This window comes from Mustela erminea, chromosome 8 (assembly GCF_009829155.1).
Source record: "Mustela erminea isolate mMusErm1 chromosome 8, mMusErm1.Pri, whole genome shotgun sequence".
Lineage (NCBI taxonomy): Eukaryota > Metazoa > Chordata > Mammalia > Carnivora > Mustelidae > Mustela > Mustela erminea.
This window is the reverse complement of record NC_045621.1, coordinates 42,236,448-42,261,539: the sequence shown is the minus strand read 5'-3', so window position 1 is coordinate 42,261,539 and position 25,092 is coordinate 42,236,448. Positions and strand designations below refer to the sequence as shown.

General features: G+C 48.0%; 1 protein-coding gene across 1 annotated transcript in view; it reads right to left on the bottom strand.

Annotated features, from left to right (window-relative positions):
* The window catches only part of AGAP1 (ArfGAP with GTPase domain, ankyrin repeat and PH domain 1), a 514,946-nt gene that overhangs the window by 249,508 nt on the left and 240,346 nt on the right, over positions 1 to 25,092 (bottom strand). Inside the window, 3 exon segments of the mRNA XM_032355251.1 lie at positions 8,315 to 8,407; positions 14,802 to 14,957; positions 16,125 to 16,252. Of these exon segments, the coding sequence (XP_032211142.1) occupies positions 8,315 to 8,407; positions 14,802 to 14,957; positions 16,125 to 16,252 (377 nt within the window).

The window sequence follows — 25,092 nt, the reverse complement described above, 5'->3', positions numbered from 1 at the left end:
CCCCTTGTGAGATGCTGGAAGGAAAGGATGTTTTTGCTACTCAAAATTATCTGATAAAAGCATCACAGTCTGGGGGCACCTGGGTGGCTCAGTTGGTTAAATGACTGCCTTCAGCTCACGTCATGATCCCAGGGTCCTGGGACTGAGACCTGCATCAGGCTCCCTGCTCATCAGGGAGCCTGCTTCTCCCTCTGCTGCTCCCCCTGCTTGTGCTCTCTCTCTCTCTCAAATAAAATCTTAAAACAACAACAACAACAAAAAGACCCAAAGCATCACGGTCTGATGTCTTTCCTGAAACAGGGACTTGAAAGACTCACAAAGTCATCTTCTCTAGAATTTTGGGCTAAAGGCTCTGGAGCAAGCACCAGGTACAAGCCCAGCCTTATAGCCCCTCATCACCTTCATGGTGAGGTCCCTGTGCTCCTGCCACATCTCTCCTTCAATTATGACATGTATTCTCTGGATGTCTTCTCCTCTACCTGCAATAAACTGATAAAACACTGCACTGTGCCTTTACCACAGTGACAGGTTAAGTAATTTGTGGACACAATGGATTTTTTTTTTTTGCTTTTGCTTTTCTGGAAGGCTAGAAGGGAAGACATGTACAGGATGAACCCCAGGACTGTAGGCACTTGCTGAATAAACATGCTTTTCCTGGCCATTCCAGCTATAGGCCTGACATGTGCCCACAGTCCTGAGGAGCCACCTTTGCATGGGAAAGGGCCCACTGAGATCATAGATTATTGCAGCTTTTCATTTTAGAACCGACCTAAAGGGTCTCCACTGCTTTAACTTATAAAATGTGCTGCACAGAGAGGATGCTCCAGGCTTCGTGAAAGGATGTGTTCCCACAGGCTTACTTCAAATTCTCGATTTATTGCAACTTAGGAGGATTTAGGTCAAAACCTTCAAATCAGAATATTTTGACTATTGCATGTTTATTAACCAGTACATGGAGTTTTTTCGAACTCCCAAAGTAGGTTCTTTCAATTCTCAAACATGTGCACAGGAACACAGTGGTCTTAACTTGTAATGTCCAGAAGGCCTAAGGCAGAAGACTGTTACAGGAGAGACAGCAGCGGGTGTCCCTTATGGTCACACACACACTCAACCTAGTGCCCCAGCTCTGTTATTAATCAGTCCCACATTACAGGCTGAATTACGTGCCCCCCAAATCCAGATGCTGGAGCCCTCACTCCCAGTGTGACCATACTTGGAGACAGGGCTCTTAAAGAAGTAACTAAGGTGAACTGAGGTCAGAAGGGCAGGGCCCTCCTCCAAGATGACTGGTGGTGGGGAAGAGAGGAATAGATGCCAGGACCCATTCCACCGAGAAGCCATGTGAGGACAGAGTGGGAAGGCAGCCACACCAAGCCAGGGGGAGTCCTCATCGGAAACTGCTCCTGCTAATGTCTTGAGCCTAGACTTCCAGTCTCTAGAAACCAATGTCGCCGAAGGGCCTGGTCTGCGGTTGTTAGGACAGCTCTCGCCATGGATATGCTGTGTGACGCTGGGCAAGCGACCTTTTCCTTGAACCCTCCCTTCCTCATCTGCTAAATGGGAGACAATCTCTGGTGCATAAACAGGAAGTGTTGGCAACTGCTGATACTCTGAGGGATTGTAATTACCCCTAGGGGATAAAGCAGCAGGAGGGAAGAAACCCTCTGATTAGGGAGAACAGTGGCCAAGGGCTGCTCTCCAAAGGAAAGGCTCCTCTGGTCCTCAGAGACACTGCCTTGAAGCAGGCACTGTCCCTTGGGGAGCTGGTGCCCCTAGCTCTAGACTGTCCTCAGTCTCATACCCCCAAACTGCCAAGTTGTGGAGACATGGCATGGCGCCCCCACCCCACCCCCGAATGACTCTGGGAAACCAACTACCTTCCCAACACCCACTCAAGGCCGACCAGACCCTTTGGCCACGGGACACCCCAGCCTTTCCAGGCTGCCCTCCTCACACCCTCTTTCAGCACCAGTCCTTCCCACCTGCCTCCGGCAGCCGCATCCGCCTGTCCTCCACCTCCACTTCCCTTTCCCTGCTCACCCCACACCTTTCCAGCTCAGGAGAATCTACCGTTCCTTAGCTCCTGGGGCTCCCAGGACCCCTGCCACACAGCTCTATTCCAACATTTGTCCTCCCCAGTCCTGGAGGACACAGGGTGGGGTCTGGGCCCTGGCTGGCTCGTAGACTCTTCTGAGCCCTAGCAGGGTACCCAGAGCACAGCTGTGCAGGAAGAGCACACGACTGTTCCAAGCTGATCGTGTCTGATAGGAAATAACACCCGGGAAAAAAACCCTCTTCATCTGGACAAAAATAAACTCTGGTGATTCATGCCAGTGCTGGCTTTGGGGAACTTTCCTCTATTTGTGCATGAACTTGCGCTGCTGAGCTCGTGGGGAATTGGGCTTCACCATCACTGCTGAACTTTTCAAGAAAATAAACAACATTTTACTGAAATGAATCACTTAGTCAGTTATTATCCCAGCTCCTGGATTATGGATCCACAGAGGACACATCATGTCTGCACGGCAGTGAGTGCACACACTGCTCTGTGTCACCCCCTGCAGCCCCCGGTACTAAGGGGAGTCACATTTTAAATTAATTTGCAGATTTATATTTAAATGATGGGTTCTGTATTTCGGTTAACATAATCTTTTTAGGCATTTTTGTTTAGACCACTCTGTCGTCCACCCGTACAGCCAAAGGGGTCTGGGGGTGGCGGGGTGTGTGTCCTCTTTGGTCCAAGATGGATGGTGGTCAATTCCTACCCAGGCATCCAGAGAGTCGGAGTGGTTTTTCCAATGAGAGTCTGGTATTTGAGGAGTCAAATTAAAAGCATGTGATGCACCCACCTGACCCATTAAATTAATAATTGTAATTGGCTGAGTCTGTCGTGAACCAGGCCAGATGCAACACTCTCAGGGAGTTGTTCACCCAAGTGAGGTAAATTAGCTTTCAGGGCACTGGGGTCCACGTCAGTAAATTATCTGCTTCTGGGGAACTAAATGGGCCCCCGATGCCCGGGCAGAGCTGATTTGCCACATGGGTGAACAGCAGATTCTCAGGGCCGCCTCTTGCTCACCTTGGTCCCTCTGTGGTCAGGCCTGACAGATAGGAGCCGCAGCGCTGACGCCTTGCAGACGCCACACATGTGGCGGGATGGACCTGGGTGGCTTCTGCTGCACTCCCGGGAGGAAGAGTGTGGCCACTCTCTCTCTCTTCCAAACCCCCCAGAAGTTTCAGCCCACTCTTCAATTCTGCTTCCTGCACAAGAGCACTGGCCGGCAGCTGATCGACCAACTGTGACTGGTGTCAAACTTGGAGATGTTAAAGTGAGCATCATTAGGTGGCTTTTATTCTGCCAGCACCACACAATCCACCCCCTCAGGCCGATCCCAGGTACCAGACAACACGGGTCAGTGGCCTGTAGCAGGCTGGCCAAAAGGATTAACTCCAGAGGTGCCTTTCACTTAATTGACAATTGCTTCTTTCTACTCAGCTGAGAATCAAAACCACACAGGACTTCAAACGGTTCCCAGGCCCTGTGGTGGAGTGCTACCGGAAAGTTCCATGCAGGTCGGCCCTTCCACGAGAGCTTGGGGAGGGTTTCCTGGTGGCTTCAGGTGGCCGTTGAAAAGTGCTCTCCTCCCGAGGGGACCATGATATCCAGCTTCAAGGTCAAAATTAAGATTTAAAGTCAGGTGTTTGGAGGACAATTCATGGCTTCGATGTATCCCTGGGGCACCCATCCCAAACCTGTGCTGATCTCGGCCTATGGCGCTATCTCGCAGGCCCACACACCGGGGAAAGTGCTCAGCTGGACTCACAGAACGAGGACCAATGGCCTGGCAACTCCTGTGTGAGCAGGACAGCGGCTGCCAGGCACAGGCTGCCCACACATGCCTCTCTGCCTGCCTCTCTTCAAAGTCCACAGAGACCAGTTTCTCTCAAAAGATCCAGTTGATGAAACAGATTAAAAAAAAAACAACAACTCCAACTTCTAAAAGCAGGAAGTAGATGTTTTGCCCATAAATCTCTAAAAGTTCATGGTGAGGCCTGATGGCACTTAGAGCTTAAAAACGCAAACCAGCAGGCAAGGGACCCCAAGAGAGGACTGAGACAGGCCCGAGGGGGCCCGCCTGAGTGATCTGCACTGATCGGCAGGGGTCTCTGCCGCAGCCTGACCTTAAGGATGCCCATCCACCTCCAGAGCCTCTCGTTCCTGACCAGCCCCACGAGGCCCGCTGCCCCCCCAGGCCCACAGCGCACATGCGAAGGTGGGTAATGCTGGGTAGACACCACTGGCCTGTCTCAGGGGGAACACCAGACTCCCATATGGAAGTATGATGAAGCAAAGACAGTGTTTCTTACTCTCATTCTTCGAAGTCCTGCAGGAGACAATATACTCTCTCCAAGCTCGCATGTTTGCCTCACCAAGTGAAATATGTATTCTCAATGACAGAAGCATGATAAGACAAGCGGACCAAGATTTCAAAGATTCAAAAACACCCCAGTGCTTGTTAGGAAGCGGGAGGTGAGGTGAGGCCATCAGGTCTGTTTCTGCACAGTGAGCGCGGCAGGGGCGGGAAGAGGCCAGGCTCTGGCCGGGAGTCTGCCGGGAGGGGGAGAGGCCAGGGCTGAGGCTGTGTATCCGTACTATAATATAGAGATTAAAAAATGCCAAAGGGAAAGAAAGAAAGGAGAGCACACAGCTGCCGTCCCCCAAACAGACCTCCCATCTGCCACCCACGATTTGCATGTCACCTTCTCCGGGCTCATTTGTACTTCATTAACTGCCATTGACTTAACAAGATTTATGCAAATGACACCATAGGAGCTCCCTAACTCCCACTGCAATCAAGTGATTATGTATGTACAACTCTCCACAGCAATGAAAAATTAATACGTGACAAGCCCACTCGCCGCTGAGCCGGGCCTCTGGCTTTTTTTTTTTTATTTTTCTTGCTTTGCTTTTTAATTTTTATTCGAACAGACCTTATCTTATTAGTTAAAAAAAAAAAAAAAAAACAACACACACACAAGGAAAACTAGGACCCCTCTGACCCAATTCTCCTCTTCTCCTCTAAGGTCCCAGAAAGGACAAAAAAAGAAATGGGTGCAGGTTCAAAAAATGAAGTTATTTTGCAGAAAATCAGTCATACTCTTGATGAAGAATCTTTAACTGGGGGGAAAGGGGAAGAGATGAAATCCTTGTCCAGCATGCTCCAGCTAGCTCCCACACTGGGGGACGAGGCCTCTGTTCTCAAAATGAACGAGCTGTAGAATGTGAGCAAAGTGTGATTAAAATAATCCATTGGAACACAATCTGGACAAATGCGAGTCTAGTGGCATAGCGTGGTGAAGACCACCTTGCTCGTACCCTAAACCAGCTGCTACAAGATTCCTGTATGGAGTTTTTTTATTAAAAAAAAAAAAAACTAGTTGGTCCTAAACCCGTCACCATCACCAGCCCCATGGCGGTCACCGAGATTCCAGGACGGTTTCTTTGCCATGGGGTGACTGGCCTACAAGCTGGGATATGGGGCTCCCATGCCCAGACCAAGTCTTGAACATGGCTGTGTGGCAAGGCCAAGGGCCTGCACTGGGGAGAAGGGTGGGAGAGCAAATGAAACCATGGCAGGGGAAAGGGAGACCTTCCATGCCTGGAGCACGTGGTGGTGTAGTCCCCAGACAAATGTGGGGACCGTCTTGGACGTTTCTTCTACATAGGTGGAAGGTATTTGTCTGAGGTCAGGGCTCACCTGTTTTACTTAAAACACATAACTTTGCTTTCTGAGCTTTCTGAAGGCTTTCCCCCAACCAGCCATGGAGAAAGCACAAGCACAGGGGCGAGGGGCTGGTGTCTGGATCCTGGCCCCATCACTTCTCTAAGTGGCCTGGTCAGTGCTCACCCTGCCCGGGGTTTCATTTAAAGCAAGGATAGTACAGCCACCCCTGTGGCGGTGTGGGGGGTTCAAGGGGACACTATATGAGCACTTAACCAATATTAAGGACTCATCTAACTGTTCGTTCCCTCGACAAGAGGTCTGGCGAGCATCTAGAAAGAACATGCCAGCACCTGGCTCCTTCCTCTGCAGTCTTGCTCCTCATTTCTGCTTGCTGAAGTCACTGTGCAGGAAGGGTTAGGAATTCAGACAGTCTCTAATGATCTCGGATCCTTTACAAACACAGCACACACAGGCATGTGAGATAAATCTGTAGGACCAGCTATAAACCCACATCAGTCCCTGTGACCCAAAGACAGGCTCCAACAAAGGTGCCCTGAGCATGACTAACTGGAAAATCCAGTTTTGCTGGAATTTTAAAAAATTCTCTCTGGAATCCCCACATCCCGGTGTTTCAAGGGGCTCTGATTATCATCCAGGGCCCATTTCACAGAAGAGGAATCTGAGGCCTGGAAGATTCTGCCACAGGGGGACTCTGATCTGACAGGTGTGTACTTCTAGGTAGGAGCTGCCCTGGGCAGCCATGAGGGACAAGGATCTGTGCATGCTCTTGAACCATGACTCATCGGGAAATCAGACCATGATTTAGATTTCGACGACATTATTTAGAACATTCACAACTGAAAGGCTTCCAAAGACTAGATAATACTCATTTTACGCTTGATGGTCAACTCCAATCGGCACACAGATTGAAAATCTAGTCTGTACGGCGGGCCCCCTCTGCAGTTGAGCAGGGTACAAATTGAATGAAGGTTCCAATTACGCCAGGGGCCTGCCCAGCCCGTGTGGAGGGCGGCACCCCCCAACAGACAAGAAGCGTGAATCAAGGAAATGGTCAAGAATTAAGTTTTAATATTCCCAAAAGGAAAAGTCTCAGGACTCATTTTTTAAATGAGAGAAAAGGAGTTAAATGATATGAAAAGGAGTTAAATGATATGAAAAGGAGTTTCATAATCCTACTTGGAACAAAATCAACAGAAAAATCACACATTAAAATCACCTCCTGTAGACAGCTCAGTGTCTAAATAAAAGCATACAAAGAAAAGAATGAGCAACGACGAGTGTGGACCTCGACAGTAACAAAACCATTTTAGAGCGTGAAGACACTGCCCGCCAGCAAAGGGGAGGGAAGAGAATTCTTCTCAATGGTGCCCAGAGCCTGACCACACATTCATGGCCTGGGTACTGAATGTTTCCAGAGTCCCGGCTCAGGCCCCAACCGACCTGTTTTCACCTGTCTACGCTGAGGCTGCCTGGCCCCCAGCTAACGCGGCCTTCCTGCTTGTTTCAGATGGTAAAGTTGTATTTGTACACTGACTTCTGCCCTCTGGAGGGGTGGCCGGAGCCAACCGGAGTTGTGGAAGGGCACAGAAAATGGAGTGCCCGTGGAAGAGGCTGGCAAAGAGCAATCCCCCAGAGGAACAAAGTGGTTACAGCCATGTTCATAAGAGGAAGAGCTATTATCCTGCCTGCAGATTTTTTTCCCCCTCTCTCAAGCAGAATGCACTCTAAATCAATTGGACTTCTTTCACAAAGTAAAAGATGCTATTACCAGGAGCCACAGTGCTGGGTCGAAGTCTTTATTTTTATTTTCTCTGGAACTATAATAGCAAAATATGTCACGTGAATTTCCATTTTACTTGAGACATAAAGTAATTTGGTACCCGGTTTCTGGGCTAATGAAAACCTATTCCAGGCTAGCGACATAGGCCAAAACAAATGCTTGAATTCAAGTCCTGTTGTGTAATGAGGAAGTTTAATTAAGGCCCCACATTACAGCTGTAAATGTTCCTTTATATAATAAGGTCTAAATGAAACTGAACCTAATCAAAGTTACAATTCCTTCATTAGCAAATTACAAACAAGAGCGCGCAGCTGACACACCGGCTATGATTATCACAACTAATTGCCTCGTTGTTACAAACCAGCCTGAAACAGTGTTCAGATGTCCGTCTGCGAGAGCAAATTAGGGCCACATCGGGCTATTCCTGTGATCACAAGGGGCTCTTGTATGGCGATCTGATTTACCCCTGTCGACTGGCGGCCCGCGGCCCAATCAAAGCCGAGCTACAAAGGCAGCCTTTGAAGCCAGCTCAGCCTCGAAACACACTCCATATGCAGCGGGCAGACTGCACTTCATTAGATCTGTTGTCACATTTTTCCCTCTTCTTATTCTAATGATCCTATTTTAATACACACAGGAACCTCTTCTAATTGATGTCAAGTGAGTGACTTCTACATTCATCAACAGAGCACATCAAACAAACCTTGGCGCACAAGCCGGCATCATAGCAAGGAGAGCCGAGGTGTGTCTCCAGCTCCAGGAAGGGAAAAAGGGGGAAGCGGCGTACCTGTTTAATTGGGATGGCTCGACCGCTCCCGATGCTGTCCGCGCGGCTCTCCAGGCCTTTTTTCTCTTTGTCTGGGTCACTCCCTTTCCGAGACTGCAAAGCAAAAATAAAGTTAGCATCTGGGTAAGGGCTGTGGCTCGCAGATCTGCAGGCCTGCCCTTCCCCGGACGGTTTCTTCGCTCCCACACCCAGAAGCCATGGACAACGCAGGCGCAAGCACACACAAGCCCAAAAAGCGGGCTGTTGAATACTTCGCTCCCACCAACCCATCATTTTACAGAGAATTCTCCAAACTTTGCCCCCTACTTTTCCTCCGCCAAATTCCCTTTTAATTCTTTTTTTACAGAGCTCAAAATTCAATCAGTAGAAACCAACGGACCGTATAGGAAAGTAACGCCCAACAGGAAAGCGCTTTCTGGGGCTGCAGCTAATCCAGCCGAGGAGAAAAGGCCTCCTTGCGGCTTGTTGGGGGAACCTACCACATGAATGTGTATGTTGGGTTAATGTCTGAAGGAGGATTTTGAAATTCTACGAACGACGGAGCAGAGCAATTTAATAGTGCACTCTTCATTCATATCAAGGTGCCGTGAACTTTTTTTTTTTGACTGCTTCTGGACAGTTAGAAAGCAGCAAAGTCTAACTACTGTTACACCATACCACAAAAAATAACAAAGGGGAAACAAAGTTGAAGACCTCTTTTTTGACAACACATCAGTGCTTGGGGAAAAATGAGCAGTTCTGTCTGCTAAGTTTGCAGAACCGTCTCCTGGGCGGCATTGCTGACACTGTGTGACCAGCTTGGGAGTGGGCAGGTGGCCCCGTGCCGCTCAGGGAAGCCACAACCCTGAGCGCAGGCGACTTCGGCAAGTGGAAGGAGCACCACAGCTCAGCCTCCATCTCCGGATGGCATGAGGAAGTGTGAGCACAATGATTTTCTGACAGATTTATTTTATTATGAGAGAAAGATCTGAAACTCGTCCTCCTTAATAACTGTGCTGACAAGTGACAACTTCACTCCATTACTTTTCAATGGGAACATTACTCACGCAATATTGAAAATGGAGAAATATTTTCATGTGCTTTTCAAATCTGAGATGATATATGAAATGAACAGACTTCGTGGTGTCCGGTGTGCAGCGAAGAGCTAATGAAATCCAGTTTCAAAGGGGTGTGAGAGCAGCCAGGTTTTTTTTTCTAATATTAAAAGGGGCAGTGTCACCAGGTGTGAGAAAACTCCCTAGGATGTAAACTCAGATGTGGCACTTTGAAGAGCACGTGTGCTCATTAGGAAATAGGACCCTTTGATGACTGTGGAAGCCGACATTTACTGAAAACCTACTATGTGCTAGGCACTGTGTGCTTTTTTTCTTTAAGGTGGTAGAAAAGCCTGGAATGAGGTAACGGGAAGTGAAAAAGCAACAAACCAAAAGTTGCAGAAAAACTAAGACAGAGTTTGTCCATTTGGGCCAGGAGGAAATAGGAAATACTGATTCCTTGTCATGAATTTCAGCTACAGGCTAGGGGCTCACTTTTCTCTTTAATTAATTCTTTAATTAGTAATGTTCAGTTAGAGCTATGAAATGACTCTCGAGTCTCCTTTTGCTGTATCTTAGTCCACAGGCAGGTTGGCACTTGAGGTTTCCATTTGTAAAAGAAGATTCAAAGCTCCCCGATGATAATATTTAAAAAAAAAATTTTTTTTTTAAATCAACAGAGCTCATTCAAATTTCCAAATTTGAAAATCCACCTTCATTATTCTCTGTTAACCAGAATAATTAACAAAACAAACATAAAAAAAATTAACATCTTCCTCAAGGCAGCACATCTGTCCCCCTAGTCCCTCTGTGCTCCAAGCCGGATGCCCAGATTCCAGGGGAGCAGGCTGCCAGAAAACCCATCTCTGTCCGATCACACACGCTGCTATGAATGACCCCGGAAGTTAGGAAGACTTCACCACCAAAATGGCACAGAGAATCCCGATTACTCTAAGGCTCTGACCAGCTGCTGGGCAGAAGGGTCTACTGCAGCCCCGCCCCACGATTACTTCCCCCCGCCCCCAGGCTGTGTGGCTGCCAAAGCAATGGGCACCCAACAACTGTGCGGAGACAGACCCCTGGGCACACAAGAATCTGCAGGCAGCTCTCCCAAGTCTTCTGCTGGCCCGGAGACTGCATGGCCACAACACACGCTTCTGCTCGCGCTGAAACTGCTCCGTGAAATCCTCCCGTACAAAGAGGCTCTGGGCACCAGCTGCGCGTATCACAAGTAACAGTGTGCAGGGACCAGCCAGACACGCACAACTGGAAGCTAACAAGGGTCAACCATGCTCGGCACAGGGGTCAGCGGCGAGCCCTTGGAGAGACCATCATCCTTGCCAGCCCCGAATGTGAAGAAAGAAAGGCTAAAGATAGTCTCATCATCACCTCCTTCTTTGCACAAATATTTACCTTTCCTCATGTGATGCAAGAAGCCACGGAGGGACACCCCATCAACTATCTGCATACAGGGACAGGAAGCAATGCTGCCAGGAGCCCACGCTATCACACAGAAGCCTGCTTTCCCCCTTCCAACCCACAGTGAGCCTTTTGACTAGGACACATTGTGACAGGACCCACGCTCCCCTCCACAGCAGACAAAACACACATGCTGCTGTTTGCACCATCAACTTCAATGCCTCATTTTTACAGTGGGTTTCTAGGGATCTTTTCACAGTATGCTTCGTGGGTATGCTGGGCACCGTTAACTGGTGTCGGCGGGCAGGATGGGGAGCTTTTAGAAGGATCGTGTAAGGACACTGTTATTTTAAATACGAAAAGCAGCAAGGCAGTGCCAGTGATGGACATGTACTAGAGTGAATTTAAGATGTGCAGATGGATGATAAACACCAAATTCAAGATGATGCTGATCCTCCAGCAGGGAACTGGGCAGGCGTATATCTAGGAGGCACACCTGCAGGGCTTCAACTTTTACCCAAGATGTGCTATTTCTTAAAGTCGTGGCAGGCGCAGCAAAATGTGTGCATTTGATGAGCCCCACGTAAGTACATGCCTATGTTTTTTACTCCTGCCTCTGCATAAAAATATTTTCTAATAAAACATTTTAACCACATGTACATTAGAACAACTACACTAAATTAATTGTCCTAAGAACCCACTTTGGTTTTGGTTACGAAACCAAAAATGGAATGGACATAGTCTTTTAAAATTTTTCTTAAAACAATGATTTTTTTCAAAGAAAAGAGCAAAGTAAGATATAACTAAGCTTTTGATTAATTCCTACTACAAATATAACAATCTGCTACTAGCGGAGCAATGTGAAGTTTACTATAATTTGTTCAGAGTGCATATGATTTCTGTCTAAAAACGCGTGTAATGCAAATAAACATCTGGGACTGCAAAATCTGAGCCCAGAGTGGTACATTACAGGTCTACTTTATAAAATTTATAAGCGTGGTATTTGAAAAATGATGTGTGTACTACTTAATTAACTCTGGCCTCTTTATGACGGTCTAATAAATAAGGTGGATAGCGCTCCTTCACTGGGGTGGTGCAGCCGCAGTCTGCATGGAATTTTACTCACTAAGATTGTTCGGCCGAGGGCACATGTGTCCTCCTACTAGATGCTTTTGAATAAATACACGTTTCCCCAATTTAAGCCAATAATTACCAACAACTGCCAGAGATGAAGAGTCTATGAATTTTACATATTTAAGAGTAGATGCAAACTGGTAATAATGAGAATTTAGTTTCTTAATTGCTACAATTTCAAAACTAATTTGCCTCTTCTCATTCCTTGGATGACACTGACATCTAGTGGAGTTCCTATTTCTAAGATCTTGAACTTAAAAATACCCACAAGTCACCATCACCACCACCATCACCATTTTGTTCAACATCAACACCTGGGTCACGCCCTGGGATTTTAACCTTTTTCCTTAAATGCCATGATGTAAATCCACTGCAGTGCTTGCTTCCTTCACAACCCCAAATTTCTGTTCCCTTTAAGAACTGCTGCATGGCTGGACTCAATTTCTAAAATGGTTTACTCCAGCTGTTTTCCAACATTGAAAGGGAAAGAGAGTAAGGAGTGATCATGTACAGGTTCACAGGGAGGCTTTTCCACTATTAGACACATTAATTACGACATAATTAATGGAGATTTTCAGAAACCGTAAGGATGAGTTTTTATTGGCTCTGCACCCGCCCAGCCCAGTGTGGGCTGCTGGGGGGCCCTCGCCTCTTCTTGGATGCCGCACGCTGCATGCACACTTGTGCTTGGCCTGGAGAAGGAGGGGAAGGCCTCATGCCTCACTTCTGTTCTTCTCCGGCCCCTCCTTCTTCTCCAAAAACACTTTGTCTTGAATGTGGGTTGACTCTGGCAAGAAATATTCCTGACAGACAGGAAAACCAGTCTCCGCAGACAGTAGTGGGAAAGGAAGTATATATTAACAGAGTTCTTAATATTTTTGATTCCACCTGCCTTAAAGTTTCTCCTTTGTATGCAACCTGGGTTGTCATGGTTACCTAGTAGGCAGGGTCCAGGATAATGTTTTCTGGTACATTCTAATTCCAGAGCTACTTTTTAAAGAGTAGGAATGGGTATATGCTACAGCTGTCTTTCCAAACAGCCCTATTTTTAAAGAGACTTCCTGGCTTCTCACCTCTTCCTTAGAATGGAAACCAAAGCTGATGACCAGTACATGCAGCCCCTGGAAAGTGGGGTGAGCCTGCATGTTCTTTCTCCCCTGGCCTGGGTGTTGCCAAGTGCTGCCAGTATTGGGCGCACTGGGAACTGCTGTTAATTCTTGGCGTGTGAAACATTTCATAAGAAAGCCTCTTATATCACAGAGGAGTTTATAACCAAATCATGCATTCCCCTGCATATTGTAGAAGGCTGAACACTGCCCTCCCAGTGGGTCACATAGTCCTACAACTGCTTTTGCTTATTAGCACTGTCATAATTCTTTTCACAGCTGCAAGGGTAGAGACACAAAATTGAAATCCATGCCACTAAGACCCCTCACCCCTCAGGAGATTCTTCCAGCAGCACGACTCACAGAGAATGCTGCCATTTCCGGCCCAGGGAGGCTAAGCAGAGACCCCAGGAGGCTGAGGTCTGGGTCTGGTCTGTCTGCTCCTTACCCTGCACTCACAGCAACAGCATCCGTCAGAACTGACATGGCAGAGGGTAGGCAGCAAAGGAAAGGGGACGGTCTGTCGGCAGCAGATCTTGGCAATTACAACTCTCCAATAGGAAGACTGCCTCAAACATGGTAGGAAAGGCATGGGTGTCTACCAGGCTTGGCAGCTGCATGCAACATCAGAAATGCTGTCTCTGAATAAGGCAACAGGTCAGCTGAGGCTCCCAGCCACCCCTGCAGAGCCCCCCTTAGTTCAAGACATGAAATCCTGGACTCACATGCATCTAAGTCAGTGGTAATCACCCAAAATGAGAAGTCCAATGGTTTAAAACAGGGCACCACATGACTGTGTGCTGTACTGCTGACCTGGGCTTATACAATACTTAGCAGCAACCTCAGGTGCTACCCATGACTCCACCTGGCTCCCAGTTCTAACAACTCAGAATTTCTCCAGAAACTGCCAGGTGTCCCCAGGGAGCAAAAGCACTGGTTGAAATGATATACTTATGATGCACACACCTGGTCTCGGGAGGGAAAACGTTCTTCTGAGGTCAAACGACTCCAGTCACAAGCCAGCAGTTCTGCCTGCAGCTCTAGGGTCAGCTGCAGAGCCTCTCACGATTGACTGGATATGTCTGCTGGGTGCACAGGAAGGGATGTGGTGGGAGTGCTTTTGCCTCCTCGCTGGTTTAGGGGTTTTCTCTGTGTCCCCATTGCCCAAGGGAGCTTTTAAAAACTGCACATGCCTGGGGCTCACCTACAGATTCTGAGTTCATAAACCTAAGCCCATGGAGATGATCCTCAGGTTTAAAATGCTCCACAAATGACTCTGAAGAAAAGTCCAATGAAGAGCCTCCTGTCGAGGAGCCTCTGAGAAACACTGAAGCCTTCTGGTGATGAAGCCACCCCCACCCCTCCACCCCCGTGATAAATCCTCAGAAGCCCCAGCCCGAGAAGGGACGGTTCCGTACACCAAAGTCGCTGACGCATCCCACAGGGAAGGTTAGAGGCCCACGTCTGGGGATTCTGGCACAGTTTTGTCATCTCATACCCAGAGTGACAAGTCTGTCGCTAGAGACTGGGACAACCACGAGATAATAAATACCCTTGTACAGCCCCTCACTCTTCATTTTGACACATGTATCTGAACTCCTTGCACACAGAGAAATTCACATTTTCCTCAGTGCCCAAACCCTTGCTTCTTGTAATTTTGTTAGACCTTCAAAGAAATCAGTGCTAGTCTCATTAACTAAGTCTGGATTCTACAAGTAACACTAAACCATCCAGCAACTAATCGATGCATAGTGATTGACGTTCTTCACTCAAGCTTCTGGGGCAGACACTCACGGTGAAGAGATTGGAGCGGCGCTTGGACTGCTTCCGGACAGGTGTTGGTGTGTTGGCAGTGGGAGGGACATCGATTCGCAGTTCTTTCTGGCTGGTGCTTGGCGTCGACGGGACGGAGGAAGAGTAGTCGCTTAAACTCCCGCCTCCGTTACTTGTCTGAAACAATGGAAAACGAAGGTTTTACTAATGACACGCTCCAGGAACCTAATGTCACCACCTTTGCAGGGTCGTAAGCCACAAGTTAGCAAGTTACACTGAAGAGAGGCCTGCATGACAGGTGGGATAGCTTCTCTGACCCAAATAGTTGATTAGCATCGAGTAGAACATGGCCTCATTGTAGACTATACCAGTCATCTCATAAAGTACTTTTTCCTAAGAAAAGTGACTTGAGAAAGAGAGGTCTCTGTTATTTGATTTGAAAATGGGAAGGGGGATTAAAATGTAATTATGTTCTATTTCCTCTGAAAGATCAGGGGTTGGCTGAACTAAATGGGCCCTAAGACTCCATGGCTCTAGACCAGATGCAAAAAAAATGCTGTTTGTCTTGAAAGAACCCAATGCACACTATGAAAATCCGAATACTTTCAAAGACATTTAAAGATTCACAGAAAATGAGATGCCTACAGTGGAGACATCCACATCCTTGAGTCTACCTTCATAGGCCCTTACCGTAAATCCATCACTTACTGACTTCCCCAAGGAAAATGGAAGTGGCATACCAAACCCTCTCACTGTAGCCTTTTAAAAAAGTCCAAATATGACACCGGCCCAAGAAATATTAGTTAAAAACACACAAAGGCAAAGCAAGTCAATGGTTTCCTTAGCAGACTATGGGTTTGGTTCTTCAAAGTGAAAATTACTTTGTTTGCTTTCAAGTAATTAATTTGCCAGAATATTACTCTGGAAAGATGTAACCAAGGGAGATGGTAATTATAGTTGAGGTGTGCTACCAAATTTAAGCATATAGTGGGATTAGCCACTGAGGTTTACCCGCAATTGTTCAACCCATGAGCACACCAGAACCAGGACCAACACAGGGTAATTTAAATCAAAAGCAAAGAGCGCAATGCACACCTGGAGCCTCTGCCCATACCAGCATGCCTCACAACACAGGCAGCACGAAGATGGAAGCACTGAAGAATGATTCCCATAAAATCCACTTGGCCACAGCAGTTTCTCAAGGAAATGTGCAGTGAATTACCAACATGCTGTTATTTATAAAGTGGAAAAGGAAAAAAAAAGACATCTAGCATAGAATTGGCTAAGAGTACCCTTGGGACCGGCCTGCTCTCCGGTTCTGCTGTGCCTTTCCACCCCACGTACCTGGCTTATATGCACAGCGGACACCTGTGCCGAACAGACGGACGAGTGGCTGGGGGAGTTGGGCAGCGACTTGCAGGGCCCGATGGACAGCTGCTGCTTCTTCCTCGTGGCCACAATCTTCTGGGCAACTAGTGGATGGGAGACAAGAGGAATTCATTTGAGGCTGGTTTCCAAATACAGGGAATGTGGCAGAGACCACCAGCTGTCCCCACAATCCACTACTTCCTTCCTCTGCAGTAACAAAGCTCCCACCTCTGGGCTGGGCACAGGACCACTAGAATAAAGATAGCATTTCCCAGAGCCTTCTCCTCCTTGTTCTCCTGCAACCTCGCTAAGTGCGGCCACATAGGCAAGTGCTGGCCGGGGGGATGACTGTCGAGAGGGCTCATGCGGCAGCTTCCAGGAATTTTCCTTGAGAGGGCTGCCCTTGGCCCATTTCTTCCTTCCACCTTTTCCTTTCTTGCTGCTGAAAATACAGATGTAAGCTGTAGCCTCTGCAGCCATATTAGGGACAGAAGCCACATGTAGTGGGGCACAAGACAGAAGGAGCTGGCCCTCCAGCTCCAGCCTTGGTAGCCCTGCCCAGACCACCTCAGCAGCCTTGACCATCAAACAAAACAATAAAAAATACACACCTGTCCTATTCAAATTATTCTAATGTTATGAATTTTTTCCTGTTACTTGCAGCAAAAATAATCCTAAATGAGACAAGGTTATTTGACTAACCTCTCCCCCTTGAAAATCAAAAATCTATTTTTTGCATAGCCTAAAGAATCACTCTTAACTTTATAAGCTACTGCATAGAATTATAGCCAAGGACACGTAATTATATCAAAGACTTTATTTAAATACATTACTACACACATTGGAAGTTTATCTTCATCAATACAAATCTAAATTCAACCAGCCATAACTTCTCTTGGCAAATGGGCTCGCTGATAAAGCATGCTGCCTTTAATTGGAAAGGAAGTCCACAATAAGAAAACTCTTCCCACACCAATAGGTGTCACTGCAGAAGAACTGCAGCTTTTGTTTGAATAGATGTGTGTCTTTGGGGACAAGCTGTAATGAAGTTCAATGGTGTTCAATCCTTGTCTCAGTCCCGAGAGCTGCTTTTTTAAAGATGCCTGTGCCAAGGAACACACCGTCATCCCCAGCGATAGGCTGTTAACACTAAAGGAGCACACACAGTGTCCGTGGTTTCTTTTCCAAATGAACAAAATTTTAATAGGGAACTGGTTTGTCCACAGCTTATGGCTTTCCTATAAATGAATGATCGTGTAAATATGATGAAGCGAAAATGCAGGGTGTAAAAAATGGCTCTCAGAGATGAAGCAGCAGCTTCATTAGTTACATCCCGCCTCCAATGGGCCTCTTATCCCGAAAGGATGATATCAATTAATTTATCTTCCCGCAGTGTATTGATCACAAGCTTCATCAGCTAATCATGTTTAAATTACAGAGGAATATCGCAGCATTCTGTCATTTCAAAACCATTGGCGTATCGATCTGGGGTCTTTGAAGACGTATATCAGAACATTTTAAAAATCATTATGTGAACTCGGAAATAAAATCTAAGCTCAGCTTCCAAAAGCTGCAAAACATGGGTCATGCAGGTGAAGTGAAATCCAAAGACCAAAAGTCACAACTGTCAGGGTGACTGCCAAAGTACTTCTTTTTTTTTTTTCTGAGGAGGTAGTGAAAGGGGGTTTTGATGAGCAGTGCAGAGGCATTTTTGTTTTACTCCCAGCCTCAGAGTCACTGTATCACAGGATGACCACGCAGGCTAGAATCTTCAAGCCTGCAGAGAGCACACAGAGCCCAAACGGAATGCAGCTAGGCTGTCCAGAGAGCTCTGTGTAAGCGTTTTCTACAGTTGTTTTCTACACGAAGGGAAGGTCTGAGAAACTTTCCAAGACAAGCCAAATGTGTTATAAAATCCTCATTTTGGGGTGCCTGGATGGCTCAGTTGGTTAAGTGTCTGCCTTTGACTCAGGCCATGATCTCAGGGTCCTGGGATCAAGCCCTGCATCAGGCTCTTTGCTCAGTGGGGAGCCTGCTTCCCCCTCTCTCTCTGCCTGCCTGCCTCTCTGCCTACTTGAGATCTCTCTGTGTAAAATAAATAAAATCTTTTAAAAAATAAGATAAAATCCTCATTTTATGAAACTCCAAGTGCAAATGAGCATTCCATTCCACCTCTTCTGGTTGGAGGCTGGAGGGAGTGAGCTCATGGCCAAAAATAACGTTTTTACACCGAGGCTTCTCCCCAAGTGACAGCTGTATGAAGCATGTGGTGCCTGTTAAGTACTAAAATTCTTCTAATTGTTCTACCACATTATTTACATAAACCAAAGTGAGAACTTCCGTTGCATCTTTTACTTTACTAGAACTTTTACTCATATTCATTCCATTTTCCCATCTCCCCCATAACTTTTGTCTTCCTGCCTCGATAAACAATTGGCAAAAGGAAATGATTTATAGATTTATATAAATATAGATTTATATTGTGTTGTAAAATATATGGACGGCTGGGCTCCGTGCTGGGCATGGAGTCTGCTTAAGATGCTCTCCCTCGCCCTCTGCCACTCACCCTGGACAAGTTCCCTCTCTCAAATAAAAGATATAAATAATCTTCAAAACAAATGAACAAAAAAATTAGACTGCTTTAGAGCCGTAAGATAACCCATAAAAGTTGGGAAAACTTAATGATGAACAATGAAAGCATGTGACTCAAGAATAAGAATAGAAAGACAGGAAAGAGAAGGCAAAGTGACTGTCTAGTAAGGTGTGGCCATCCTCCCCGCCAGAGTGAAAACCAGTGTCTCCCCTCTGGTTAAGTGTCACCGTTGTTACTTGCTGAATGCCCCAACAATGTGACCTGAGAGGTGGAGTCTCTGTGTACCTCACTTCAACACCTTCCAAGGTGAATCGTTCAGGTGTGCAAAGGCTAGCGTGACTACTGCCTGCTGAGATACTGTCATGGTCCGTCCCTCGGATGACTTTGCTAAAGCAAGTGAACTTACAGGAGCCAGCCCCAGGGTAGCTGGAATGGAGGGAGGGAGGGAAGGAAAGGAGAGACAGAGGAAGGGAGGGAGGGATGGAGGGATGGATGGAGAGAGGGATGGACAGATGGTGGGACAGATGGATGAGTCTCCCTCCCCAACAACTCACAGGCAGTGGGATGCCAGAGGGAGGAACTGTTCTCCTGAGTTACAATCATTAACTACTCATGATGTTTATAACACTGGAATGTTAACAGACTTAAAACATCAGTATTACCCCAGATTATAGGGGCTGGGCAGTTTTTAACTATCAAGTTTTTGTCTACATTTGCTCATTCAACAAGTGAAGTACCTTACATGTCTTTTTTTTTTTTTTAAATTTTATTTACTTATTTGACAGAGATCACAAGTAGGCAGAGAGACAGGCAGAGAGAGAGGGGGAAGCAGGCTCTCGGCAGAGCAGAAAGCCCGATACGGGGCTCGATCCCAGGACCCTGGGATCATAACCTGAGCTGAAGGCAGAGGCTTTAACCCACTGAGCCACCCAGGTGCCCCTCTTACATGTCTTAAATAAATAAATACATGGATGTGAATAAATGAATAACACAAACCCAATCACTTGAGCTAAGAATCTGGAATCGTTATCATTGGGAGGTGCTGTTTTCTCAGTGTTGGTGACATGAACTATACCTAAGTCCTAAATGCTATCATCACCATATACGGAAATGTTTGCTCTTTTACCCAACACTGCTAACCAATTTCATTAGTGTCCGTATATTTTGTACTAATGCTCCATGCTGTTTTAAAAGGCACTTCCTCCATAATTGGGAAATTTATTTGGATAACAGATAAAAGATCTATCTGTAATCAGGGCATAGGGGACTTCTAGGGGGCTGGTGGTGCCCTTGATGTAAGTGATGACTTTGAGATGATTTTTTAAACCACACTCAATTATACTTTCATATACTTATTTCCATCCTTTCATTAAAAAGAAGTTTATTATTTACTTATTTATTTTTAAAGATCTTATTTATTTATTTGACAGAGAGAAAAGAGAGTGAGAGAGGGAATACAAACGGGAATGGGAGAGGGAGAAGCTTCTTGCTGAGCAGGAAGCCTGCCGCAGGGGCTCAATCCCAGGACCGTGGGATCATGACCTGAGCCAAAGGCAGATGCTTAAAATCTGAGCACACCAGGTGTCCCTAAGAAGAAGCTTATTCAAAAACTTCAGCAACAAGGAAAGTGAGTTGTATATTTCCTTGCTCCACAAACAAGATTTCCTATTGTAAACAGCCCCCTTTAATTAGTGATAAAAATAAGATTCTCTCATCATTCCTAAATAAGACTTCATTAAACCCTGGTGTGATGCCCAATTTCTGCTCTGACCTTATTTTTTAAATCATTTGCACTGAACAAGGGAAAGAACACGTCTGGTGACAGTGGGAGTCAGGCCTGCCTCTCCTGCCTCCCCGGAGTCTGTACCCTCCTTGTTGTTGTGGCTTACTTCTGGGCCACACAGTCCCATCTAGCAACTCACTTCACCCGCACAGCTCCCGGTGCCACAGACGAGGTCGACAGAGCAGATGGGGCACTGGGGGCAGAAGTAGGATTCAGGTGCCATCAGGGTGGCTCTGCCACGGGGGCAACAATGCCATGTGGCAACAGAATAGATTTCCCCATTTGCCTTCCTATAAGATTCTACCTCTTCCAGAACAGGGACTATGTATCCTTTTGCTTTGTACCCTAACTTTCTCTATGATCTTCACATTCTATCTGGGTAATGGGTAAGAGAGGCAGCTTGGTGACTGGCACCCAGGAGATGCTCAGCCGACGCTGGTACTGTCCATCTGTTGGCCAACCTCTGTTTCCAGTCAGCCCTCTACCAGCAGGGGACTCTCTGGACTGTTCCTCTGTTCTCCTGACCATGGCACTCCTGACCATCGCCACCCCCAGGGTGGAGCCTGCCACTGCCAAGGCCACTGGTGACTGACTAGAGGCCACCATCTCACTTGACCTCTGGGCAGCATTTGGCATGGCTGATGGTTCCCTCCTTTCCTGACTCATTTTTGCTTCCCTGACACTGACTTCCAGTTGCCTCCTCTAGCCGGAACGTCTGGTGCTCAGCCCCCTGCACTGGCTCTTTATGCCTGGGTGCTTCCAAACAGCCCTCCTCAGCTTCCCTTTACCTCCGTGCACCCCCCGCCCCCAGCAGTCTCATCCACCTCGATGCCAATGGCTGCCAGATCTATAGGACAGCCTTGCTCTGAACCCTTCTGCAATCCAGAACCACATACCTCCCCTGGGATGTACTTCAGAGTCTATGTGGCCCAAGTGAGCCTCACCCTCCTGCCACCTAACTCCATGACGGGACACCCCCCACCCCCAACAGGGATGGACACAGGAGACATAGGTGACTGATCCTATTACCAGAATCTCAAATTTATCTGCATGGCCACTGCCTTGGTCCAAGACCTCACCCTCCGTGGCTGGTTCCTGAACTGGCGTCCAAAGCAGTCCTGTCCACCACAGCCCCCAAAGCCCATTCTGCTGCAGGCCAGTCCCCTCACAGCGCCGTTCTGCTCACAGTTCTTTCGCGGCTCCCAGCAGACACACATCACACCTGAAGCTCCGCAGCGAAATGGACCGTCGACTCCTGGAATCTCCTTCCACAAAGAGACTCCCACCGCCCGAGCACTCGTGGCCTCTTTACCAGCGTCCCCATAAAGGCGCCAGACCACACGGGGAGACCTGTCCTGCAACAGGCTATCCCCTTCTCAACCCTGCAGTGGGAGCCGGCATGCTTGGAGCTCGGGGGGCCGGGAGGGGGGGGGCACTGCCTGGAACCTGGGGGCGAGGCTGTCTGACTCTGGTTTCCAAGGGGGAAGCCCAGCCCAGCTTCAGTTCGCAGCACAGCTTTACCGACAGAAAGCAGGAATTCGGTCTTCCAGGGGCCCAAGTCCCTCGTCTTATTTTTGAATCGGTTCAGAACCCCGGAGAGGGCAGGGATCCCTTCCGAACCCCACGCTGCAGCCCCCCAACCTCGCGGCCCGGCCACGGCCAGCCTGCCGTACAGGTCACGTGGCGCGGTCGTTCCGAAGCCCGGAGCGTGGGGTCACCGAGGCCCAGAGCACGGCCATGTCGCCCTCCCACCCTGTCCCGGAAGCCACGCTCGGAGCCCTACCTCCGCTCACCGCCCGGAGCCTCAGGGGAGGCCCCGCACCCTGGTTCCCGCAGCTGCCGAGCGGCTACCGCGGAGCCTCCTCAGGCCGCACTGGCACGCTGCGGCGCGCGCAGGGGGCAACATGCACGCACGCGCACGCTGCGGCGCGCGCAGGGGGCAACATGCACGCACGCGCACGCCGCACGCACACGCTCGTACACGCACGCGCTCGGGGTCCCTGTGGAAAGGCTGCGGTTCTGGGTTCCCATAGCGCCCGGCGTGCAGTCTCTCAAGAGACGACAACGTACTCAACACCCCCAAGCCCGACGTATGACGGTTCATGGCGGCCCGGCCTCCTGCCAGGGGCGGAGGGCTGCCTCTGAGCGGCTGTTTGCAAGGCGCTGCCTGGCTTCCGCAACATCTGAAATTAAGCTTTTTGGTTTCATTAAGGATTATGACATTTTCGGCATAGTACAATAAACATTAGTAAATTTAATCAGCGAAGTATCTTCTCTGGTTTAAATGATTTGCTTGAATTAATCAGTTAGTGAGAACTTTTGACGTGGCATCTGTGAGGCAGCAGAGGCAGGGCCAGGGCAGGAGAGGAGAGGATGACCTGGTCAAGGAGCTCGCACCCCCAGAGCGCCAGCTTGTCCACCAGAGACCAAGGGGCCACTGCTGGAACTGCTCAAAGGCTCCCTGGGCAGCCCTCCTCCCCTCGTGATTTGCTCACACGCCCCACACAGGTCCCAGGCGACCAGGCTCCAAGGTGGCCTGTCCCTTCACCTCCCCTCACCCCCACCCCCTGCACAGTGCAAGAGAGGTAACTAACGGACAGATTGTGCAATGTCTTGCTATTCAGTATTCCACATGATTACATCCTTTACAATGTCAACTTCTACCTTAGCACAACTGTGTACACGGACAGCCTCTTCCAGGGTAAGCGGGGCTCTGGGGTGAGACCCGCACACTCAGCCTGTGCTGGGGAGCAGAGGGCTGGCAGGGATCGGGGAGAAGCCAAGGACAGCACTCCAAGAGCACATCGATCTGACATGAAGAGCCACAATTAGATGCCAAGTGGACGTTTAGTGTGAACTGAGCCAAATCTGAGGAAGATGATTTTTTAGCTACTGCAGAAAACTGTACGCAGCACGTGGAGGCCAAGAATGTGGGGTGGGGGAGGAATGAAAGGATGGAAAGCCCAGACCGTAAGTAATGTGAGACAGGAATTTAAGTATGAATAAATCTAATAAAATAGTATTTAAAATGTTTATAACAGACATACTTGTAAAAATCAACTAGCGTTGAGACTAATTTTACACCACAGAGGTATCTTAAAAGCACCAACAGAGGACAAGGCCATGCGTGCATCACCTGTCTTTGGTGCTGCCCCCGAAGGTGCCGTCTGGGGCGCCTCTCACCCAACGGCTCCTCCCCTGGAACCATGGGGAGAACTCCCATAAATAACGGAAGCCACCAGGGGTTGTAAATCTTCCAGTAACAAATAAAAGATCTTCTAATGTCTCAACTCAGTTTTAAATTACAGTTCAGTGATCATTAAACTATCTTATTAATTAAGAAGAAATTAATTACCAAATTATCTATGTAGTTCTGAATTTGTGACTTCGTTAGGAATGACAAGCAATCTGAGGTGGGATTTTCCTCACCGCAAGTATCTCAGTGAGCCAATGTGAAAGGAGGCATATTCGGCACTGCTGGAACCCCAAGCCCCATCTATTAGATTTGTTTTTATATTATCAGTTTTGGGTATAGAGGGAACAATGCCAGAAAAACAGGTAAAGAGAGAGAGTCAGTGAGGAGAGATGTGTTCATAAAGGTCTCTCAGGTTGTCTGATGCTTGATGACATTAGTGAACCAGAGGGATCCATGGCCTGGCCTGGGACCTACACACCTGTGGAGATCCTGCCAACTGGAAAGTATGGTTTGCTCACCTTCTGGGACAATGGGTCAACTCCGCGGAGCTCTAAACCATTCTGGAAATGCTGGATGCCAAGCTTCATGTACCTTCCTAGAACTGCTGTGTGCCTGACACACAGCCAGTCCTGGGCAGGTGGGCACACAAGTGAACAGATGAAGCCGCAGAGCAGATAGGGAGGTTAGGAGAGGAGGAAGTGGGAGAGGCAGCTTAAAATGGCAACTGGAAACACATTTTTAAGGTTCTTGTATGCAAAGAGGGGCAGCCAGTGTGGGCTTGATCCTTGAGGCAATGGGGGCCGACAAAACCACTCACAGACTGGTGTGACAGGACCTCGGCTTTGGAAGGACACCTGGTGTGGAATGGGAGCTGCAGGTCCTCTCCATCCGGATGGGGAGAGAGTGTGGGGCGGGGGTGCAGGCAGTGAGGGGCTGTACTGGAGCCGCCGTGGCCTTGATGCCGGAGCCAGGCTCTTATGGCTTATAGAAGCAACTGGACCTTCTCTTTTGAGGCTTGTCTCTAGAACTGTCCCTCTTCCTTTGTGCTTGATGAATACTCCTATAGGGGATAGAATTCTGGGCTGACCATGCATCATTTTGCAGTTCAAAGCTACCAGAAGGCGTTCTTCTGAAGTGATCGAGCCTCAGTGATGGGATTCAGGTAAACGTCCACAGTTTAAAAAATGTTCCAAGCAGATTTGGAACTTGAACCAGGCTAAGCCAAAGTTCCCAAAACCTGAGTATGTTGATCCTCTTAAGAGAGACAGTCTGGACCCGGTTCCTGTTCTCTGAAGTACATTAGATCTTCCCAGGAGCACAGTGACTCACAAGGGGAAGCTCCTTATCCTGGATCTAGTGAGATTCTCACCCT